Source organism: Oncorhynchus mykiss, chromosome 26 (genome assembly GCF_013265735.2).
Source record: "Oncorhynchus mykiss isolate Arlee chromosome 26, USDA_OmykA_1.1, whole genome shotgun sequence".
NCBI lineage: Eukaryota > Metazoa > Chordata > Actinopteri > Salmoniformes > Salmonidae > Oncorhynchus > Oncorhynchus mykiss.
This window is the reverse complement of record NC_048590.1, coordinates 42,744,484-42,769,731: the sequence shown is the minus strand read 5'-3', so window position 1 is coordinate 42,769,731 and position 25,248 is coordinate 42,744,484. Positions and strand designations below refer to the sequence as shown.

Sequence of the window (25,248 nt, the reverse complement as noted above, 5' to 3'; positions counted from 1 at the left end):
AGACGATACATCCCCTCTAACCAATAACAGCCACCACACCTATCAGGAAGTAAGAAGAGACAAGTTTGGAGTTTATAATTAATCCACTGTTTATCCAACCCACAGTGGTACAGCTCTAGGTTGAATGAAAACGTTAGCGTGACAGGGAACGTTAAAGGGCATAATGTCAAGTAATTCGTCAAACAACGTGTCATTTTATTACATACAACCTGTTGTTTTATTACAGTGATGACCACATCTGATTCAGTGTAGGCTAGGCCTATTCAGAAATGTTGACATGTGCAATTGTTTTCATTAAGGACAAACACAGTGGGATAGTGGGTGTAGTTTGATATTCATAAAAACAAACAAATGAGGATGACAAAAAGGATACAGTTCCATGTGTTTTATTCCGCCTGTATAGGAATGCGTTATACAATCTGTTTTATTGGTCTTGCAGTGCTGTGTTTTTATCATGAGTTCAGGACGATGGTTTTATGGCGTCATTCATTGTGTCAAAGGACAAGCTTACTTCTCACAGTTATACAATAGGTTACTGTGTTGGTGACAGAGACAGTGCGAAGTTTAAAGGCGCTCACTCACATTTGCACTGCGTGAACACTTGAGAAAATGGCTAGCCTACATCAATTTGTTACGGCCTTCACTGCGCCTAAGGGATTCAGTTCGATTGACATACCCTGTCTATCGACGCGCTGAGGCATTCAGGGACTTACCGGAAACCAAACTTTTTCTTCAAACTTGTTTCGTAGCTGAGTCGAACGCGTCGAAAGAGGAAAGAAAAAGACAAGACCGTTCCGCGTCCAAACTTTTACAGTTCCTTATTTTCTTCCTCATATTCGAGTCATGTTGGATAATAGTTGGTTGCTGTCTAAAAGAAGTGAAATACTGACTTTTTGTCAAGAATAACGGCCGCCTTCGAGTGTTATTCCTCCACACATAGTATAACGGATATTCGTTTTTATCATGGAAGACGTGAGTATTCAGTCTATTGCATTGTTGTGATGGGCGGCATTGGTGGAATCTCGGTCGGCTATGGTTGGTTTTAAATTAAATAAAGGCTACAGGTCTAATGAAAGTTTAACCTTAGTGAAGATTCTTACATTTTCTCAGTGGCGACATAGGTCAATCTAAACACTCACGGAGGGGTAGGAAAGTAGTCTCAAACTCATCATCATTCAAGGTCAGAAAAAAAAGAGTTAAACGAGCAATGTAGCCTAGATATAAAACAATCCGCAGTTTATTGGATGGACACTACACACTACATATAGCCTGTTGAAGTATCGGCGAAGAAAATAATAATTTGTGTTTCATCAAACTGATATGCTATGCGTCAATAGGCTCCAACAACGCATCGTACTTTTCACAGTTCAAACTCAGGTGCCAGGAGCTGATAAAGCCACGCACCTGACAACCTGCTGCTTTCAACGGTAGCTTACTACTGCTACTGGGGCATTTACAGTGGTTTCTCTCACCCCTCCGTTGCTGGCTGCTGCCCCTGTAGCCATGGAGATGTTAGGGGAGGAGGAGGAGGGGTTAATAACTGTATTTTTACATTGTAATAACTACATTGTAGCTATGTGGATACATTTTAGCCTACAGGGTTAGGTAGGTTACTTTCTAAATGTAATCGGTTACAGTAGGGTGGTACACAATTGGCCCAGTATCATCCGGGTATCGCGGTTGTAGGTCATCATTGTAAATAAGAATTTGTTCTTAACTGACTTGCCTAGTTAAATAAAGGTTCAATCAAAAATAAATATAAAAAAACAGTACTAGTTACCTGTCCAAAATTATAATCAGTAACATAATTTTTGGATTAACCAAATTCAGTAACATAATCTGAGAGGCATTGGAAGAAGACAAAAATGATCCATCAAACGCATTTGGTGTGTCATCATAGTGGTCTCTGAACTTGTGGTCAGACTTGCTCTGGTGGAACAAATTTAAACTTGCGCGTTTTTTCAATGCTTTGATGCATTGCAATGCATTTGAATGTCATTGAGAAAACAAACATCCTTTCTGAATTTAATCCAAGATGTAATCATCTAGTTTTTCAAAAGTATCTGTAATCGGATTACAATAGTTTTACTGGTAAAGTATCTGATTACAGTTACAGTTCTTTTCAAACCGATAACATGTAACCCAACCCTGACCCTACATTATAGCCTACTGTTTAGATAAACTGTAGCCTACCCCTCCGGTACAGTAACTGATCCAGTGTCAGCTCTTGGGTCAAGCTCTTAATGAATATGTTGGGGTAGGCCTATGTGTTATGGAGAGCTGATCTCAAATCAGTTATTGAATGTGAACAAAGTCACCATACCTACAACCATGGTCAGTAGGCCTACACCGCAGTGTTGTCTGGGGATGCAATGCAGCTTGGGTCAGACTGAAAGAACTACTGAGTCACCTGATATGTAAGGCTCTCGTCCTATCCTGAATGATCCTACATCCTAAATAGGCTAGTTAGAACAGAAGAAGATGTACTGCTTTTAAAACTTCATCTGGAGGCCTATTTTCCCTTCTTTTGTTTGAATGTACTGACGTTAAAAAGAGTAGGCCTGAACTGACAAGCAGTGACCTGTGTGTTTTAAACATGTCTTTATGGGATAAACAGGCCTACTGTATGTGCAACAACTCATAAAGCAGCTCAAAGTTGCAAGCCGTAGATGACATTGAGGCGAGTTTCCGGAAGCTGCTACTAGAATGAGGAAGTCGAACAGAGCAGTAAAACAGTAAATCAATCAAAATTGGCTACTTTGCAACTTTTTGCACACACACATATACACACACTGGTGCAAACGCACACACGCGCACACACACACACACACACACACACACACACACACACACACATATACATACGCTGGTGCAAACACACATACACACACACACACGCGCGTGCGCTTGCGATGCAGTGAAACTCTTGTCATAGTAGCCTATAATCTCTGTTAACCCAGAAGTCAGCTGCATGGTTAACTTCTGTGTTCCTACAAATTGTGAGTTCTGGCAGAAACGAAATCTCCACCTTGCAACAAGAAACTCTCAGCCAAAGCCCCCCCCCCCCCCCCCCCATGTGGGCACAGGCACGAAGCTCTCAAGACGACGCGGTTTATGCACCGCCTTCACCCAGTCCTGATACGTCCAAATAACCAGTGACAAAACCCTTAAAACAGAACTAATGCTGCTGTTATCTCCCACATCCCAGTCAGTCCTGGCAGATTCTCTCAGTCTAGATGCTGAGTCACGGGAGATGAAGTAGTATGGAATGTAAATTCATGGTCAAAAAAAGTACTATGCCCAGCAAGGTATGGTACTTCTAGGAGCTTCTCTCAGCTACATAAACATTGATTTAAACAACTGTGTCACAATTGACTTGGAGCAATTGATTTTAAAATAAAATGTTCTTAGTGACCTCAGAAAACCCCTTGCACACAGAGGTTTAGCCCTTAGCAGCACTATCCTATTACAGTAGTGTAGTGTTAGTGTAGTGTTAGTGTAGTCTTACATTAATAACCAGAGTGCAGGGGTGAGATAAGGACCACCATGCAGTCAAGGTTTATACTACAGGGGTGCCTGGCAGTCCCATAACAAATCAGGGCACGTTCATAAACATGAAATATTGACCCAACACCCCCAGAAGTGTTAAAGGTACAACCTGTCATTTGACCAGCCTGACCCTGCCACTTGGTTTGGTAAACTGAGGGATGAGGCTGGAGAAATGGAACCACTCTCATATTCAGATGGACTATGAATTCCAAGACTAACAGTCCATAAGAATGACTTATAGTGTTAACCATATTTTCAAGCTATACATGGATTGTTTCCAAAGGTTTATTGTAAAGACCAAGGGCCAGTTTAATGGAAACTGACCTGTTAGTCCTGGACTAGGCCTGGAAACTAGCCCTGAGAGGAAATCAAGTCAGCCATCACTATGTTTTCACATCAGTATAACTATATGAACAGCTGGACTAACCACACTGAATGCCCTATATGTAGCTATACTAATGTGATCTTAATTGGTAAATGAAAGACCCTATTAGGTAGGACTGGCGGAAAGGGTTCAGCTGTGTGTCTGTGCAGTCTCTCTTGGTAGACATTTCCTATAGCAGATCTAGGATCAGCTTACCCTACCCACACATTTCACCTTAATCATTAGGATTTAAAACTCAAAACTGTCCTCAGATCAGTGTCTATGGGCAACTTCATTCTAGTCCTCTGAGTCACAGCAATAGGTTGACAGGCCATTCCTCGTGGGCCGGGTTTATATACACCGGTGTGGCTGGACAGTGTCTGGCGGCTCAGTAAAGGCCACTGCCTGGCTAGCTGCCTGTTATACACAACCAGCTGTTTTAGCACTCTGTCACTGACCCCTCCCCTCTCTCCCTTCTCCCCTCCCCTCATCCTCTCACTTCACTCTATCTTTCTATCTCTGACTCTTTCTCTGTCTGTTTTTCTCAACCCCTCACTTTATCTTTCTTTCTGTCCCCCCCCCCTCTCTCTCTCACACACACACACACACACACACACACACACACACACACACACACACACAATAAACACTACCTACCCATTGGGCAAAAGCTGTTCAATCAACGTTGTTTCCACCTCATTTCAACCAAAAAAGTCAATGTGATGACGTTGAATGAACTGATTGGATTTGCAAAAAGTCATCAACGTAAGGGCATTTCTCAACCTAATGTAAATCAAACTTAGACGTTGAACTGACGTCTGTGCCCAGTGGGGAGGTTCTTTTGGCTCAGTATCACTGACACCAACACTTCTTCGACACTTCTTCTGTAATTGTCAGTCACGTTCTGCTGTTGCTGGAAGCATGGCCATGGTGTGTGTTAGCCTGCTGGACCACAGTCTGAGGAAACAGACTTGCACATTATGTGAGGAAAACAATTAACCCTCTTTGACCACCGCTCAGCCTTGTGCTGCACAATAGTCCATTTCTGACCGTCGTTTCCCGGCATTTGGACTTGTGCTGCACAATGGTTGTGTGTGAGTAAGTGTGTGTGACTGAGTTCCCTCTGAAACTCTGATGGTGTTGTTGATACGTGTGTGTGTGTGTGTGTGTGTGTGTGTGTGTGTGTGTATGTGTGTGTGTGTGTGTGTGTATGTGTGTGTGTGTGTGTGTGTGTGTGTGTGTGTGTGTGTGTGTGTGTGTGTGTGTGTGTGTGCAATAGGGTATTTCTTTGGGACTTCCTCTTGTTTGTTTGTATCTTTGAGAGCTCTACGTCTCTCCTATTCCCCCCTCTCTCACCTCTCCCTCCCTCTCTCACCTCTCCCTCCCTCTCTCACCTCTACCCCGCTCTCTCAATTCAATTTAAGGGGTTTTAATGACACTGGAAACATATTTTTGCCAAAGCAAGTGAAATAGATAAACAAAAGTGAAATAAACAATACAAATAAAATTAACATAAAAAATTACACTCACGAAGGTTCCAAGCGAATAAATACAATGTCAAGTGTCATATTATGTCTATATACAGTCTTGTTATGATGTGCATATAGTTAAAGTACACCTCTCCCACTTCCCCTATTCCCCACTCTCTCAAAGGATACTAAGGTGTCTTCTCTCCTCTCTCCCACTTCCCCTATTCCCCACTCTCTCAAAGGATACTAAGGTGTCTTCTCTCCTCTCTCCCACTTCCCCTATTCCCCACTCTCTCAAAGGATACTAAGGTGTCTTCTCTCCTCTCTCCCACTTCCCCTATTCCCCACTCTCTCAAAGGATACTAAGGTGTCTTCTCTCCTCTCTCCCACTTCCCCTATTCCCCACTCTCTCAAAGGATACTAAGGTGTCTTCTCTCCTCTCTCCCACTTCCCCTATTCCCCACTCTCTCAAATGAAACTAAGGTGTCTTCTCTCCTCTCTCCCACTTCCCCTATTCCCCACTCTCTCAAAGGAAACTAAGGTGTCTTCTCTCCTCTCTCCCACTTCCCCTAATAGCTAGCTAAGTCAACCAGTGGAAAGGGGAGACCTTGTTAACTCAGATGATGTTGATTAGGACGTGTGGTGAGTTCAAGCCGGGCAGGGCAGCATGGAACTCAATTCATCCCAGATGGAGCCTTCTCCTCCCTGTTTGAGACTTTATAAGGAACACATGTCGACTAAGGTGTGTCTTTTTTAAGGCCTTGAAATGAGGGCTCGGCCTCGGCCCATTTGGGATGGTTGTTGAAAGAGTTGTAAAGTGAATCAGATATTGCAAAGGCATAAGAAAAGGGAGGTTTTGGATTTGGCTCCGGCTTGGTTTTTGGGTTAGGTTGTCTCATGTGAAATGAGAATTTGGAAGACATCCATTTATGACACAATAACAAAGCTTGGCCCAATACAGTTTTATATTAATTGTGTATTTGCTCGTCTTATTTCAAACATCCTCAGAGAGGCACAAACCCGTGTAAACTTCAACTTCATAATGTTACACTCGTCATTACATGCTAGCATACAACAGTCATTATCAGATGTCATTTTGGGATGTCCACGGATTAACCAAGCATCTCTTCCTGTGGGAGTCGATATGTGGTAAAGCTAAAAGCAGATCCATGTTTGGAACTGTTACACCTTCTGGCATGTTCAGCTTGGCTAACTAGCTAACACTGCTAAAGTTGCTTGCAACAATGGCCGACACCACAGAGCTCTGTGAGCTTCCAACCAGTAAGCTCAGTTGGGATAACTAGCCAACATGGCTAATGTTGCCACATGCCACAATGTTGTATGACATGAGTCCATTAAAATGTTGCACCTAACAGCATTCCCTCACTTTAGCTAACTATGCTAGCCAATGTTAAGCTGCATAATGGAAGACACAGAGTCAAGCCAACTGCTGTAGTGCAAAATATATCTTCTATAATGTACACTCTGAGAAAAAAAGGTGCTATCTAGAACCTAAAATGGTTCTTCGGCTTCCCTCAGTGGATAACCCTTTGAAGAACCCTTTTTGGTTCCAGGAAGAATCCCCTTGAGTTCCATATAGAAGAACCCTTTACAGAGAAGGTTCTACATGAAACCCAAAATAGTTTGACCTGGAAGCAAAAAGGGTTCTCCTATGAGGACAGCTGAAGAATAATTTTGGAACCCTTTTTCTAACAGTGTAGATGTATCCAGCACCACACCCAGCATTATTGGCAGGGGTGAGCTGTACTGTCAGGCATTGTACAGTACACTGGGATGTGTTCCACTTTCCACTGGCCTGGCCTTCAGTGTGTGTGTGTGTGTGTGTGTGTGTGTGTGTCAGAGAGACAAAGGCCAATCAGTGCTTTCCTCTTTCACTTAGAGACAGCGATGCATGCCATGTCCCCTCTCTCTCATGTCTCTGTTTTGTGGACAATGCACTGTGGAAGACCAATGACTGCCTTTTATCTGTCTCTCTTTTTCTCTCTCTTTCCTTCTCTCTTTCTCTCTCCCTCTCTCTCCACTTCTCTGTATTTCCATTCCTCTTTCTCTCTCTCTTCCTCTTTCATTCCTCTATCACCTCTAACCTTCTCCCTTCATCTCTTTCTAACTCCTTTAACCTCTCTGTGTCACTCCCCCTCTCTCTCTAGGCCTTTCCTCTCCTCACAGCTGTACCTTTCCTCTGTGTGCAAAGCGGAGCCACTCTTCCCAGTGCTGTCGCAGTGAAAGTGGAAAAACAGCTCGATGACCCTTTAAAAAGACATCCTGTGGAATTTCCTCCAATAGATTCGGAGTGCCTGGGAGTTTTAGACAGGCACCTGCAGTTGTTTGTGTTTTATTCTGTAATAAATGAGGACCAGTCAATTTGCTGCGCAGTGTCTCCTAAAGGAGTTTGAGGTAGATAGTGCTGTGAGCTTTAGTTTTACGTTGTTGTTTCTTCATTGGTTAATATTACAAACGCAATCCAGTCTTATTCAGTGCTGGAAGTTTCATACTATGTTTTGTAGTAACTGAGTAGCATAGAAAAGCATTGTGATAGAAAGGCATTGTGCTACAGCTACTCTACAGTAATCCTCTGGAACTGTAGTCAGCTTTCTCAGGTCTCAATACCCTGGTCTGGACTGGTATCTCCACGTATGGACAGCTCCGTATAACAACAGGGGGGTGTTCATTAAGCAAGAAATGGAAGAAAACAGAACGAAACGGATGGAATACCTAGCAAAACATTTTACAACATTTTTGTTGTGTGCCCTTATGAACAGAACCCTGGCATTCTGCTTCAGATCTGTCCAGTTTCCCGATAGTGATGGAACTTAGGCTTACAAGTGTTTTAACATTGAATATTTCCTACATTGGCTGAAGATGTAACATACGTTTCCCAAAACACCAATCAGCGAGAACGTTTGCTAAGTGCGTTGTTGAGGCATTTGTCGATACTGATGCCCCATTTACATTGTGACGTATTTCATTGCGCTTCATGCAAGCTCTTTCTGCTACTGGACGGAGAGCATAGGGTTTCACAACCAATGCAAGACAAGATGGAGGAGAGCCTAGTCTCTCGGCAGAGATCACATTTATTTTGGGAGATTGCAAAATATGATCTTTTCATTCAATACAGGAGAAACATATTGTTTCAGTTGATAATAAAACATGTTTAGTTACCTTTTCCTCAACTTGTTTCCATAATTTTCTAGCAAGTCAAGCTATCTTACAGAGCAGCTAGTTAGCTAGCTAGCTAAAAGCTAGGCTATACTGTAGCTAGCGACTTCCACCTAATAATTATCATTGAATTAACTAAAACGGCAACCGTCATAAACATAAGTTTTACATACTATTAAAATACTACTGACTTATACGAATGAGTAATTTTTTACAAGTTGCTAGCTATCCTATAAACTCATCATCGAAAACCACATATTTATATATTGGCAACTTTGTATTTGTAGTCAACTTTGTTCTGAAGTTATCAGCGGTCATAGAGAGGCGGATAAACCATGTGATTCTATGTTTAGCAGGGATCTTCTGTGTATAAAGTGACAACAGGAGGGAAAAAGGCATCTTAGCTGCTCTGAGGCAGGCATTAGATTGCGAGCGTTTTTTTCAAGTACAACATTAATAACGATGGTTTTGGGATCAGCTCGAAGATTTAATGATTCTCCTACGAAGGTTCTAACGATGAACTTAGCCTTAAGATTAGAGGTCGACCGACTATGATTTTTCAACGCCGATACCTATACCGATTATTGGAGGACCAAAAAAAGCCGATACCGATTAATCGGCAGATTTTTTACATTTATTTGTAATAATGACAATTACAACAATACTGAATGAACACTTATTTTAACTTAATTGAATACATCAATAAAACCAATTTAGCCTCAAATAAATAATGAAACATGTTCAATTTGGTTTAAATAATGCAAAAACAACGTTTTGGAAAAGAAAGTGCAATATGTGCCATGTAAGAAAGCTAAAATTTAAGTTCCTTGCTCAGAACATGAGAACATATGAAAGCTGGTGGTTCCTTTTAACATGAGTCTTAAATATTCCCAGGTAAGAAGTTTTAGGTTGTAGTTATTATAGGAATTATAGGACTATTTCTCTCTTTACCATTTGTATTTCATATACCTTTGACTATTGGATGTTCTTATAGGCACTTTAGTATTGCCAGTGTAACAGTATAGCTTCTGTCCCTCTCCTCGCTCCTCCCTGGGCTCGAACCAGGAACACAACGAGAACAGCCACCCTCGAAGCAGCATTACCCATCACTCCACAAAAGCCGCGGCCCTTGCAGAGCAAGGGGAACAACTACTCCAAGTCTCAGAGCGAGTGACGTTTGAAACGGTATTAGCGCGTTTCAAACTAGCTAGCCATTTGACATCGGTTACACCAGCCTAATCTCGGGAGTTGATAGGCTTGAAGTCATAAACAGCACAATGCTTGAAGCATTGCGAAGAGCTGCTGGCAAAACGCACGAAAGTGCTGTCTGAATGAATGCTTACGAGCCTGCTGGTGCCTACCACCGCTCAGTCAGACTGCTCTATCAAATCATATACTTTTTTTATTTTATTTTTATTTCACCTTTATTTAACCAGGTAGGCTAGTTGAGAACAAGTTCTCATTTGCAACTGCGACCTGGCCAAGATAAAGCATAGCAATTCGACACATACAACACCGAGTTACACATGGAATAAACAAAACATACAGTCAATGATACAGTAGAACAAAAGAAAACAAAAAGTCTATATACAGTGAGTGCAAATGAGGTAAGTTAAGGAAATAAATAGGCCATGGTGGCGAAGTGATTACAATATAGCAATTAAACACTGGAATGGTAGATTGGCAGAAGATGAATGTGCAGGTAGAGATACTGGGGTGCAAAGGAGCAAAATAAATAAATAAATACCAGTATGGGGATGAGGTAGGTAGATCGATGGGCTGTTTACAGATGGGCTATGTACAGGTGCAGTGATCTGTAAGCTGCTCTGACAGCTGGTGCTTAAAGCTAGTGAGGGAGATGTGAGTCTCCAGCTTCAGAGATTTTTGCAATTCGTTCCAGTCATTGGCAGCAGAGAACTGGAAGGAAAGGCGGCCAAAGGAGGAATTGGCTTTGGGGGTGACCAGTGAGATATATCTGCTGGAGCGCGTGCTACGAGTTGGTGCTGCTATGGTGACCAGTGAGCTGAGATAAGGCGGGGCTTTACCTAGCAGAGACTTGTAGATAACCTGTAGCCAGTGGATTTGGCGATGAGTATGATGCGAGGGCCAACCAACGAGAGTGTACAGGTCGCAATGGTGGGTAGTGTATGGGGCTTTGGTGACAAAACGGATGGCACTGTGATAGACTGCATCCAGTTTGTTGAGTAGAGTGTTGGGGGCTATTTTATAGATGACATCACCGAAGTCGAGGATCGGTAGGATGGTCAGTTTTACGAGGGTATGTTTGGCAGCATGAGTGAAGGATGCTTTGTTGCGATATAGGAAGCCGATTCTAGATTTAATTTTGGATTGGAGATGCTTAATGTGAGTCTGGAAGGAGAGTTTACAGTCTAACCAGACACAACGGTATTTGTAGTTGTCCACATATTCTAAGTCAGAGTCGTCCAGAGTAGTGATGCTGGACGGGCGGGCAGTTGCGGGCAGTGATCGTTTGAATAGCATGCATTTAGTTTTATTTGTGTTTAAGAGCAGTTGGAGGCCACGGAAGGAGAGTTGTATGGCATTGAAGCTCGTCTGGAGGTTAGTTAACACAGTGTCCAAGGAGGGGCCAGAAGTATATAGAATGGTTTCGTCTGCGTAGAGGTGGATCAGAGAATCACCAGCAGCAAGAGCAACATCATTGATGTATACAGAAAATAGAGTCTGCCTTAATTATAACATAATAACACACAGAAATACGAGCCTTAGGTCATTAATATGGTCGAGTCCGGAAACTATCATCTCGAAAACCAAACGTTTATTCTTTCAGTGAAATACGGAACCGTTCCGTATTTTATATAACGGGTGTCATCCCTAAGTCTACATATTGCTGTTACATTGCACAACCTTCAATGTTATGTCATAATTACGTAAAATTCTGGCAAATTAGTTTGCAACAAGCCAGGCGGCCCAAACGGTTGCATATACCCTGACTCTGTGTGCAATGAACGCAAGAGAAGTGACACAATTTCACCTGCTTAATATTGCCTGCTATCCTGGATTTCTTTACGCTAAATATGCAGGTTTAAAAATATATACTTCTGTGTATTGATTTTAAGAAAGGCATTGATGTTTATGGTTAGGTACACGTTGGAGCAACGACAGTTCTTTTTCGCGAATGCGCACCGCATCAATTAATATGCAATGCAGGACACGCTAGATAAACTAGTAATATCATTAACCATGTGTAGTTAACTAGTGATTATGATTGATTGACTAATTGTTTTTTATAAGATAATTTTAATGCTAGCTAGCAACTTACCTTGGCTTCTTACTGCATTCGCGTAACAGGCAGGCTCCTCGTGGAGTGCAATGTAAGTCAGGTGGTTAGAGCGTTGGACTAGTTAACCGTAAGGTTGCAAGATTGAATCCCAGAGCTGACAAGGTAAAAATATGTTGTTCTGCCCCTGAACAAGCCAGTTAACCCAATGTTCCTAGGCCGTCATTGAAAATAAGAATGTGTTCTTAACTGTCTTGCCTAGTTACATAAAGGTGTAAAAAAATAAAATAATAATCAGCCAAGTCGGTGTCCAAACATACCAATTTCCGATTGTTATGAAAACTTGAAATCGGCCTTAATTAATCGGCCATTCCGATTAATCGGTCGACCTCTACGTAACATGCTTTTGGGAAACCGGACCCTGGGAAGTCTTTTCCGAATAACACAACTCAAAGAACCCCTTGTGATTTGATCATTTCACTTTTGTATTTCAGTTCCTAACTTCAAATGTTTTGAGATGTAAATAAATCATATTTTATTATGGGGATGTTTTTCTTTCAGCCGCTTGGAAGAAGTTCTACTTTTACAATACTTTATACCTACTTTCTGCATGTTGATTTGTATGGTGCTGTTTTTTAATTTAAGTGTATCTTTACCCAAATCAAGTAATGTCATTTGATGTAGTACACATGCTCCACTCAATGTAGACAGAAAGACAAAAGATGGCCTCCTTACGTGACCTCAGTGTACAAAATAGGAAACTGATACTAAGCTGAAATGTGATACTAAGAAAAAACACCTGAGAGCAGAGAGAGAAAAGAGCGAACTGCCTAGAAATAAGTGTTTTTCTGAGGTGAGAAACAGAGCAGCAGAGGAGGAAGAGGTAGCGGGAGTGTAAAAATGTAATTAACTGTTACTAAATAAGAGTTGTCGGTGTTAACTTAGCTGCACATGCCTCAAGTGTCATCATTAACCACTATAGTGTCAGTTCTCCTACAGCTTGCAGTGCCCTTGGACTTACTGAGTGTCACAGCTCTCTGCAGTGCCACAGCGGGGCCTATTGAGAAGTCAGGTTTCAGGCGTTTACAAAACTCATACAAAGTCACTTCGTTTTGAGCCAGACACAGCACAAGAAATGTAGCAAGAGTATGAAGAGAAACATGCTCTAATACTTACTAGACACATTTTAGGTTTAATTAGGCCACGTTCCAATCCTTATGACTAGCTCTCCCTCCGTGTCTCTTTTCCTAAACAACCACTGATATTATGAACAGACCATACCATACAGGAAATACTATAACCATAGCCTACATAATGGAAACACACTTTGCCCTCTCACTCACCTGTAAGTGATGATGAAGGGAAGGAGGAAAGAGTATTGAGACATAGCCTCGAGTGTAAGTTTGCTGTGTGCGACTCTGATTTCCTTCCGCTGTTGTCCTCCCAGGAAGTGAAAGAGGACCCCACCAGGCCCAACGAGGACCCCACCAGGTCCAAAGAGACCATGTCCACATGGAAGGCCGGTTGGGTGAAAAAGGCCTCAGGCAGATTCCTGGCCAGCTATAAGGACCGCTACATCCAGGTGGAGAGGACGGAGCTTGTGGTGTACGAGAATGAGGTACGCTACATTTCTATAAACTATTAAACGCCCAGTGCAGATGTCCCTGTGTTTAAGATATATTTACACACTATGAGGTTGGAATAATACTGTGAAATTATGATAATGACTGTTTGAAAAGACCGCCTGAAATATCAGCCTGTTTAGTTGGGATGGAGTCTTGGCCTGCCTGGTGACATCACCAGGTGGTAAATTAGTTAATAGACCAATAAGAAGGAGAGTTCCAAACCTCACTGCCAATAACAGCAATTTTTCAGTTTTCCCCTCCTCACTCAGAACACTCCCAGACAGTCCTAGAAGAATTCTTGAAAGGCAATTAGAAAAATAGTATTGGAATTGGAATAGAATTGACCCCAACTCTGCAGGACACAAGTGAAAATAATAATAATATTAAACATAAAGCTACATTTGCTGAAATGAATGTTGTGATGTTACTACATTCATTATGATATCCTGTATCAATGCATTTTATTGCATGTCTGTCAGATGATATCCTGTATCAATGCATTTTATGCATGTCTGTCAGATTATAGCCTGTATCAATGCATTTTATGCATGTCTGTCAGATGATATCCTGTATCAATGCATTTTATGCATGTCTGTCAGATGATATCCTGTATCAATGCATTTTATGCATGTCTGTCAGATGATATCCTGTATCAATGCATTGTATGCATGTCTGTCAGATGATATCCTGTATCAATGCATTGTATGCATGTCTGTCAGATGATGTACTGTTCTCTTTCACTTTTAATAACTATTTCCATAAACACTCAGTAGTCCTTCAATTTCCACCTGGCAGATTTATAAACATTAAACACACACACGTTCTTCTGGAATAGAACGTCAGTTAATTAAAGGTGCAATTTGCCCTTTAGAGTAAACAACGTTCTGCCTGTTTGGTGCAGGACCTTGCGACCTACTTGGAGAAAGTGGACCTGGAAAACTACGATAAGTGTCACGAGTTGAGGAGCGCCTTCACGAAGAAGAATAGACTGGTGTTGATACGAGCGGCCAAATCAGGGAATAAGGTGAGCACTATTTCACAACCTTGTAAGCGAGCAGAGAGACATGTCTCTGAATCTCTGAATCAAAAGGTCTGTCTGTTTGCTTGACAAACCTGGGTTTCAAATATTATTTGTTTTCTTTCAAAAACGTTAAGAGTTTGATCGAAAACCAAGGCTAGTTTTTGATCAAACTCTTAACGTTTTTGAAAGAAAACAAATAATATTTGAAACCCAGGATTGCCAGATGAGCGGGGATTGCACTTTTGGGAATGGTCCATTGTTTCCATTGTACCAGGAAAGCTCAATCAAGCACAGCTAAAACCCAGGTCTACTCCCAGAGGTTCATTTATGTCAGGAGCATTACTGTAAATGAAACAGCCATATGTAATGTTGGCCTGTGATGAGAAAACCATAGAATGAGAAATTGATCAAACGGACAAAGCTCCTCATACATGTGCAATGCATCAATTATTCAAACATTCCAAATGTCAATTTGAATGGAAATGTCTGTTCTACTGACTCACATTCTATGGTTGAAACTCAGAAGACAGATGCTGTCACATAGTGATGTCATCATCAGCAAGGCTTGTCTTGAGCTATTTCTTAACGGACACAAAGGAGAGCGATCTGGGAAATGAGTTGGACTGTCAGTCGTCCTGGCAACGTGTTTCTCAACCTCCAATCTGTAGACCGGCGCTGGCCCATGGAAGAATGCTGACCGGTCAGTCAGATAGTCAGCTCACAGAGATTTAGTCAATTCTCAAGTGATTGTTTTAATTCAAGAGGTCAAGTTGACCTCTGAAAAGTGGGAGTGGAGGTGAAATAGAAAAAAATCAGTAGGTGTTCCAGGTCAGAGTTGGTCCAAAGCTTGCTGCTCCATGGTATGAAAGAAACTGACAAACTGGTCTGGACTAAAGTATCATATAACTAAGACCCTTCATTCAATATCTTAGTTAGTCTCCAGCTTGTCTTCAGTGTGTATAAAGCTTTGTGCTCATTCACTCAACTAAACTTTAGACACTAAACTGTAGATTCTGAAATGTTAAAGTTTAAAAACTTTAAAAACAATTTTCTCGCTTGGAAAGGTGACAAGCTCTTACCCTTGAAGTCAGCAGGTTTGGTCTTTCTCTCTCTGAGACTGCAGTGTGGCACCACTGCTCAGTGATTATCAACGCGGCCAGAGAGTGTAATTATGGGCTTTCAAGGCCTTGAGGCTTCACAGAGGTGGATGCAGTATGCTAACAGGCCGGCCATAGAAGAGGTTGTCTTTGAAGAGTCTGTCTGTCTGTCTGTCTGTCTGTCTGTCTGTCTGTCTGTCTGTCTGTCTGTCTGTCTGTCTGTCTGTCTGTCTGTCTCTGTCTGTCTGTCTGTCTGCCTGCCTGCCTGGTTTCAAGGCAAACATGCGAAACAGCAGGGTTCAGGTCAATTCCATTTAAATTCAGGAAGTAAACGGAAAATCCTACTTCATTCCAATTGTCCACAATACAAAAGTAATGAGACTAAATTGAAATGGAATTGACCCCAACCTTGTGCTTACTACAGTCGAAATCCATGAGCGATGACAGGGGTGTATTGCTAAACCAGACCTGGTTGGTATGTAGGCCTCAACTCTTCATCACCAGAGGAAATGGATCAGATCCAGCATCTGTTATGGGTTAAAGCCCCAGTCCCTCCTATGGGTTAAAGCCCCAGTCCCTCCTCTGGGTTAAAGCCCCAGTCCCTCCTCTGGGTTAAAGCCCCAGTCCCTCCTATGGGTTAAAGCCCCAGTCCCAGCTATCGGGGTAAAGCTCCTGTCCCTCCTATAAGTTAAAGCCCCAGTCCCTCCTATGGGTTAAAGCCCCAGTCCCTCCAATGGGTTAAAGCCCCAGTCCTTCCTATACTTTAAAGCCCCAGTCCCTCCTATGGGTTAAAGCCCCAGTCCTTCCTATACTTTAAAGCCCCAGTCCCTCCTATGGGTTAAAGCCCCAGTCCCTCCTCTGGGTTAAAGCCCCAGTCCCAGCTATCGGGGTAAAGCTCCTGTCCCTCCTATGGGTTAAAGCCCCAGTCCCTCCTATAGGTTAAAGCCCCAGTCCCTCCTATAGGTTAAAGCCCCAGTCCCTCCTATGTGTTACTGACTGTGTGATTATGAGATACACACACACATTAACACACATGCACACACACACACACAGTTCTGGGTCACTCTTCATCATAACCCCTGAATTTGAGAAGTTGGAGATTTCAGATGGTAAGGGAATGGATGGACTGATACAGGAGGGAATGGATGGACTGATACAGGAGGGAATGGATGGACTGATACAAGAGGGAATGGATGGACTGATGCAGGAGGGAATGGATGGACTGATACAGGAGGGAATGGATGGACTGATACAGGAGGGAATGGATGGACTGATACAGGAGGGAATGGATGGACTGATACAGGAGGGAATGGATGGACTGATACAAGAGGGAATGGATGGACTGATGCAGGAGGGAATGGATGGACTGATGCAGGAGGGAATGGATGGACTGATGCAGGAGGGAATGGATGGACTGATACAGGAGGGAATGGATGGACTGATACAAGAGGGAATGGATGGACTGATACAGGAGGGCCTATTTCATATTGAAAGCATTTAGGACTGTATGAATGTGTGCAGGTGGAGCTGAGGTCCCCTTGGCCCAGATCAAGGACAGTGGAAAAAGTCTCAAGAAATGTGGAAGATTCCAAAGTGGTGAAATAGAATGTATTACTAACAAATGAGGAGACTGGCCAACGCCACAACTTGAGCAGATGTCAGAGGAAGGGGGGTCTGTGTGTGTGTGTGTGTGTGTGTGTGTGTGTCACTTTTTCCCCTGTCCTAAATACAGTGACCAGGCAGGAGAGGAGTGTGAGTCAGACTGCTTAGCCCACAGCTTTATTTTAATGCAGCAGCCCTCAACAGCTTGGAAAGACTTTTGGAGTTGAACTATATGCTGGCCTGTACACTCCCATTAAACACTGAACACGTCAGGTTCTCTGTGGTTCTGACTCTGGTACTGGGATTTAAACTGGGTTTTGACACACTTCCTAGAGTCAGGAGGCTATGTTGGTCTGTATGTAGTATGAATATATCTGACATGCACTCAAAAATGTCAGCAGGGTGCAAACAAACATAATAAACTTGATAAAATAGAGAAAGTCCCACACTGCACCAGACAATAGAGAACGTCTACATGTAATTCTGCTGGGGTTGGTTTTGGAGGCTAGATAGACGTTGTTAAGCATCACTACACGGGTCTTACATATACTGGGCCCTAGCAAGACACCGGATGCCACACCTCCTTCATGAACACCAAGCACACCACTTGAACAATAGGCTGTATAAATAAAGTTTTTACAAAAACAAACAAAGAGGAACAAAAGTAAACATCTGTGAACGTTCATTATGTCGCTGGAAGATTTAGTCAGTGGGGAACCCTGAAGATAATGAAACTAAGGAGACGCGTTAATAATGCTTGCTGTGGTTCGACGCATTTGTTGTTATGGTGCGAAATATTTGTCCCACTGCCACCGCCCCCCCCCCCCCCACCACACACACACACACACACACACACACACACACACACACACACACACACACACATACATACACACACACACACACATACATACACACACCCACACTGTCCCGGGAGACACTTTAGTATTTGTGTATTTCTTAAATCAACATATTCCAGGATGCAACCTACTTATTGTTTTTGTGCACTCTAGTTTCCTGTTTGGTTTTGGTTTCTTTAGGGAGGAGGTTTTTATCAGGGAGAATTGTGTGAAGTAAGCAGTTGGTTGTGCTGGCCCTAGCACTCTCAAGACAAACCAAAGGGCTTTCCACGCATTTGGTTTGCCAACTTTTATTTCGGTCTCTGTCTGGTCGCCGGGTCACCTGAAACAGCAGAGAGCTCAATGCTGAGCGGATGGAACCAGACCTGGGTTCAAATTCTATTTGAAATACTTTCAAATATTTTATATGTGCTTGGTTCCATTGCCTGTTGCCATGGAACCAATAGTGAAGAGCAAACCCTTCCCACCTGGCACTCTGCACCAGGCCGACTCAAACGGCTCAAATTATTTTAAATATTTCAAATAGTAGTTGAACCCAGGCCTGGATGGAACAACAGTCAGCTTTTGGCCCGTAGAAAGTAGAAACCTATTTAACATTCACAACAGACACCCCTGTAATACAGACTCCAAAGTCCACAAACACTAACAAAGAAACGTCTATGTAAAACATTTGTCATAATTTCTGCTCAAAGCTGTGGATATTTGCATGTTCTGTGATGCATTGCATTTACACAGCTGTTTTATGGCGCTTTAAAAGCTATTTGTAGTTTAGCTTCTAAAGATACAGTATTGTAGTTTTGAGTTGGCGCTGTTGTCATTCAGTGTGAATGGACAGAGAGGGTTTGACCAGGATGTTAAGAGCTACTTGGATGCCCCTGCACTCCCTCCCTGGTAACCCTGTTTAGCTCTCTGGCTTGGCCTCAGTAGAAGGTATGTCAAAAGGAACAAAGATGGTCTTCAGACTAGTTCAGCCAGTGCATGTCCCAGAACTGCCACCGAGGCAGAGCTTTTAGTTTCTCGCTCTAATCTGTTGTACTCAGTGCTCTGAATAGAATAGAATGTATGTCCTTTCTGTCCTATTCTTACATATTTGATTATTTTCTATTCTATTCTCCACCCTGGCCCTAATTTCTTAACTCCGCAGTTTTGTACAGTGGTTTCTTAGATTCAGCCCTTTCTGGTACGTAATCTCAATTCTATTCTCCACCCTGGCCCTAGTTTCTTAACTCCACAGTTTTGTACAGTGGTTTATTAGATTCAGCCCTTTCTGGTACGTAATCTCAATTCTATTCTCCATACTGACCCTAGTTTCTTAACTCCACTGTGGGACTGTTTTGTACAGTGGTTTTGTAGATTCAGACCTTTCTGATCCTTAATCTAAATTCTATTCTCCATTCTGGCCCTAGTTTTGAACAGTGGTTTTGTAGATTCAGACCTTTCTGATCCTTAATCTAAATTCTATTCTCCATTCTGGCCCTAGTTTTGAACAGTGGTTTTGTAGATTCAGACCTTTCTGATCCTTAATCTCAATTCTATTCTCCATACTGGCCCTAGTTTCTTAACTCCACTGTGGGACTGTTTTGTACAGTGGTTTTGTAGATTCAGACCTTTATGATCCTTAATCTAAATTCTATTCTCCATTCTGGCCCTAGTTTTGAACAGTGGTTTTGTAGATTCAGACCTTTCTGATCCTTAATCTAAATTCTATTCTCCATTCTGGCCCTAGTTTTGAACAGTGGTTTTGTAGATTCAGACCTTTATGATCCTTAATCTAAATTCTATTCTCCATTCTGGCCCTAGTTTTGAACAGTGGTTTTGTAGATTCAGACCTTTATGATCCTTAATCTAAATTCTATTCTCCATTCTGGCCCTAGTTTTGAACAGTGGTTTTGTAGATTCAGACCTTTATGATCCTTAATCTAAATTCTATTCTCCATTCTGGCCCTAGTTTTGAACAGTGGTTTTGTAGATTCAGACCTTTATGATCCTTAATCTAAATTCTATTCTCCATTCTGGCCCTAGTTTTGAACAGTGGTTTTGTAGATTCAGACCTTTATGATCCTTAATCTAAATTCTATTCTCCATTCTGGCCCTAGTTTTGAACAGTGGTTTTGTCAATCTGTTTTTTTCCTCTTTCCTGGTTTTGACATTTATTTGACAGCAAGAATTCTCTGTTGAAAATGTTTGATAGGAATTGTGTAGTATTGGATTATGTAGTTATATCCAGCGCTATTCTAAGGTTGGCACTCAGCAATGTATTCATAATTCCCTGTTTCTAATTATTACGTCAGTGGTGGAATCCAAGTTGTTTAGGCGGAGAACTAAATGGCACAATTAATATACATTCTTTGGCGTTTGCTGTTTGATTACAGCACCTTGGTTAGTGACAGTGTTTTCTTTTCATTCTAGGTTTAATAGTAATTAAGGAATGATTGACAGCTCTCCAGGTTCTGTGCCTTTGTTCTAATGTTCTAAGCTCTGTGTTCTCCTGGTTCCCAGGTCCATGATGTCAAGTTCCAGGCTCAGAACCTGGAGGAGAAGGAGGCTTGGATTAAGGCCTTTAGTGACGGCATCAACAGAGCAAAGAATAAGATATTTGACGAGGTGAAGTGTTTTCCTTAATGCTGAAAAGCATGTTTCGTAACCAGTGTGGTATACGCATAGCCTGGTCCCAGATCGGTTTGTGTTGTCTTGCCAACTCCTATGGTCATTCCAAACATGATCTAGGACCAGGTTAGTATAAGCACTATCTTTATTACAATCCCAGGAACAAGACATGTTTGGAACCCCTAGAAACCAGTGGTGTTCGACATTTGTGTTCCAGTGCTCCAATATCAAACCATTCCTTTTTGTTTTGTCCCAGGTGAAGGTAGATGAGACCAGTCAGTTGGAGCACGCAACACGCACAAGGCCGAAAGGAAACCGTAACAGAAGACCACCGACCAGGATACACATGAAAGAGGTGTGTGTGTGTCTGTGTGTGTGTGTGTGTGTGTGTGTGTGTGTTATCTGCAACATAGTGCTTAGTGCTAGTGTGTGATGCTGCTAAATGCATCATGTTGTACTATGTGTTTATAGAATTCATTGGAATAAGATGGCTGTTAAACCCCTCCCCTCATCTTCCAGGTTGCCAACGTCTCATCAGACGGCATTCTCCGGCATGACCTGGACGTGGTGGATGCCAGCATCCCCAACGGGACACACCAGATCACCACAGACACCACTGAGACTCCCAAAAAGTCTGTGAAGCCCCCCATGCCCCCCACGTCCAAACCCAGCGAGGCCCCAGAGGAGTGTCAGACCACCCAGAGCCCTGACGAAGGTCTGCCATCTGAAACGGAGCCCAGTCCCCAGAAGGTCCTGAAGCCCCCCATGCCGCCCTCCAAAGAGGCCGAGACGGCTGCTGCTTCTGCAGGGGACCAACTCCCTGATGAGACTAGCACTGACAGAAGCCCAGAGAAAAAGGTTGCATTTTTAAAACATTATAGTTTCTGTTTCACATGCACATGCGTATCAGTGGAGGCTGCTGAGGGGAGGACGGCTCATAATAATGGCTATATTTGATACTATTCCACTCATTCCACTCCAGAGCCCGTCCTCCCCAATTAAGGTGCCACCAACCTCCTGTGGTACGCATGTACAAACGCATCCACACACACGTCTGTGGTGAACACACGCACACGCACACACAAACATTGTAATTCATTTGTCCAGGTCCTGAAGCCTCCTATGCCGCCCTCCAAAGAGGCCAAGCCCACAGTGTCTGCCGAGGACCAACCACCTGGGGAGACCAGCCCTGAGAAAAAGGTGCTTATCATTTGTTGTTTTACCCTCTTCTTTCCATGTATTTTACAATGTGTTGTAACAACCATATGAAAGATGTTAAGTAAATAACATTTGATTTGATTCCAAGGTCCTGAAGACGCCCATGCCACCCTCCAAAGAGGCCAAGCCCACTGCTCCAGCCGGAGACCAACCCCCCAGGAACACCAGCCCTGAGGGCAGCCCAGAGCAGGGCTTCGAGTCAGCACCACCGCCCACCCCTCCCGGCAAACCAATCGGCGGCTCCACAGACAACCTGGCCGAGGCCTCCCAATCCAGCCAGGAACATAGGCCGCCCACCCCACCATCCAAAGACAAGAAGCCCACTCAGACAGCCGTGCAGGAGAGTACAGAGGAGGCTAGTGGGATGAGGAAGAAAGGTGAAGAGGATGAAGTAGAGGAGAAGGAGGAAGAGGGTTCTGAAACAATTGTATCTGACGTTCAACAAAGCAGTATCCTTGAGGGGGCTGAGGATGAGGAGGAGTCTCCTTCCTCTCAGCTTACAACACCCATGACCCCACTAGAGGTCAAAGTTGAAACCTCTGTGACTGACCACCCAGAGGTCACCACCACCACCACCATAGAAGAAGAGACGCAGAAAGTTGCCAAGCCCATGGCTCAAGAACAAGAGTCTGCCCCTAGTGGTGGAGTGGATATATCCCCCAATGAAGAACCTCAGACAATGAAGTCTTCCCAACTCACAGTAACGCCGTCAGTTCAGACACCGGAGCCAATCAAAAAGAGCCCTGGCCCTCCCGGACCTCCCACAAAGAAGAAGCCTGTCGTCCTCCCTCCTCCCAAAGCAGTGGTGGTGGCTCAAGACGTCCACCTAAGTGAGCCTAAGAGCCAAGCGACAGACAAAACCAAGAACATCATCATCACCACCACACCAAGAGAGAAACTCAACTCTATCACTTCACCAACACCAGCCGTGGTGACCACAACCAGTCCGACTGAAGAAACAGAGGACCTGAAAGTTCCTGTGGTCGTTGAGACTATGTCTGAGTTCCCAGTCGTAGTTCTCTCTCTGAGTGACCCTGAGCCAGACAGCTCCTGCTCCAGCCCCGTGTCCTGCCACCTCTCCCCGGAAAAGAAGAGTGAGCGTGAAGAGGAAAAGTCAGTCGACAGCGGCCAACACTCGGACATCGATGTCGATGAAGATTGGTCAGAGAGCAGGGACACTTTGGCAGCCTCCACCGCTGCCCTAATGGGCAGCCAAGCTGGCCTGGACGCGCTGATGGATGAGAGTCAAGACGGAGACACGGAAACCCCCGGCAGCTTGGGACCCAGCACTGTGGAGGACTGCCCTTCTACGACCCAGACCCCCCAGGACAATCACTCTGGCCTACACTCCACCTTCCTCCAGGTGAGGGTCAGTCAGGCCTCCCATTGTCCCCCCATCCCCTTCAAACCCTTAGCCAAGCTCATGTCCACCTCTTTGGGGGATCTCCTCTCTGAGGCCTCATTGGGTGAAAACATTAAACAGCCAATCACAGACGTGGCCGTGACAAAGGCCACCGTGGGTCCTCAAAACTTAACAGATCTTGAAAATGAAGTGGCCCTGAAGCTGGAAAATACAGAGGAGCTCCTGGGGAGCGTCGTCCCCAAAGGGAGCACCGAGGTTGGGCAGAACTCGGCCCTAGCGGGGGGCAATAGCCTGGAGGACAGGTCGCCGGAGGAGCTGCTAGCCAGAGCCATGGAGAAGCTGAGGAAAGCAGACCAGTTCCTCAGGCAGGCCAAGCGTATAAAAGACTCAAAACATTCTGAGAATACTGCCAAGAGAAACAGCTGGTGATTGTTAAATATGAAGGAGAATTAGGGAAAATGTATTGATTAAGGGTGATGGAAAGTAGTAGCTTGGAAGGACGACAGGTGTTTTCTTATTCTGGCTGACTATGCAGCATATTTATGCAAGTGTTCTGCTGAGATTTAGCTAAGTGCAATTTTTTCAACTTTCACTTTTCTCCTGCAAATGGAGGTTGATTGTACTTTTTGTACTTAAAAATGTATTTTTACATTCCACATTGATCATCATCACTTTCCCAAGGATATTTACTTGAATACTTACAACCCCCGATCAAACTTTTTAATGATACGTTTAAGGATGCTTCAAAATGACCTAAGTCTTAGGGGATGTCGGAAGAGCTTGCAACTTTTTGTAATCCACGTTTTGAATGGATACAGATTGGTTTCCTCTGTAATCCTTGCCAATCAAACCATGATGACATTTGAAGTAATCATGTTTATGTAGTTGTAGTAATCATGTTTATGTAGTTGTAGTAATCATGTTTATGTAGTTGTAGTAATCATGTTTATGTAGTTGTAGTAATCATGTTTATGTAGTTGTAGTAATCATGTATGAGGTGGGTTGTGTTTATGTACAGTGCCTTGCGAAAGTATTCGGCCCCCTTGAACTTTGCGACCTTTTGCCACATTTCAGGCTTCAAACATAAAGATATAAAACTGTATTTTTTTGTGAAGAATCAACAACAAGTGGGACACAATCATGAAGTGGAACAACATTTATTGGATATTTAAAACTTTTTTAACAAATCAAAAACTGAAAAATTGGGCGTGCAAAATTATTCAGCCCCTTTACTTTCAGTGCAGCAAACTCTCTCCAGAAGTTCAGTGAGGATCTCTGAATGATCCAATGTTGACCTAAATGACTAATGATGATAAATACAATCCACCTGTGTGTAATCAAGTCTCTGTATAAATGCACCTGCACTGTGATAGTCTCAGAGGTCCGTTAAAAGCGCAGAGAGCATCATGAAGAACAAGGAACACACCAGGCAGGTCCGAGATACTGTTGTGAAGAAGTTTAAAGCCGGATTTAGATACAAAAAGATTTCCCAAGCTTTAAACATCCCAAGGAGCACTGTGCAAGCGATAATATTGAAATGGAAGGAGTATCAGACCACTGCAAATCTACCAAGACCTGGCCGTCCCTCTAAACTTTCAGCTCATACAAGGAGAAGACTGATCAGAGATGCAGCCAAGAGGCCCATGATCACTCTGGATGAACTGCAGAGATCTACAGCTGAGGTGGGAGACTCTGTCCATAGGACAACAATCAGTCGTATATTGCACAAATCTGGCCTTTATGGAAGAGTGGCAAGAAGAAAGCCATTTCTTAAAGATATCCATAAAAAGTGTCGGGTAAAGTTTGCCACAAGCCACCTGGGAGACACACCAAACATGTGGAAGAAGGTGCTCTGGTCAGATGAAACCAAAATTGAACTTTTTGGCAACAATGCAAAACGTTATGTTTGGCGTAAAAGCAACACAGCTGAACACACCATCCCCACTGTCAAACATGGTGGTGGCAGCATCATGGTTTGGGCCTGATTTTCTTCAGCATGGACAGGGAAGATGGTTAAAATTGATGGGAAGATGGATG

The 25,248-nt window shown here is 43.2% G+C and overlaps 1 protein-coding gene across 2 annotated transcripts; it reads left to right on the top strand.

Moving 5' to 3' along the window:
* The first annotated feature begins 480 nt into the window (after nucleotides 1-480).
* On the top strand, nucleotides 481-24,218 carry LOC110526693 (fibrous sheath CABYR-binding protein). Of its 2 annotated transcripts, none has more exons than XM_036964573.1 (8): nucleotides 481-972; nucleotides 13,266-13,436; nucleotides 14,315-14,467; nucleotides 20,523-20,627; nucleotides 20,887-20,985; nucleotides 21,150-21,488; nucleotides 21,738-21,830; nucleotides 21,937-24,218. In XM_036964573.1, exons 1-8 carry the CDS (start codon nucleotides 964-966, stop codon nucleotides 23,638-23,640), a joined length of 2,673 nt encoding a protein of 890 aa, XP_036820468.1. In that variant the 5' UTR covers nucleotides 481-963; the 3' UTR covers nucleotides 23,641-24,218. The 2 variants fall into 2 exon arrangements, with proteins under 2 accessions (XP_036820468.1, XP_036820469.1); XM_036964574.1 differs by having other exon boundaries at nucleotides 14,345-14,467; nucleotides 21,937-24,217.
* Nucleotides 24,219-25,248: the final 1,030 nt, after the last annotated feature.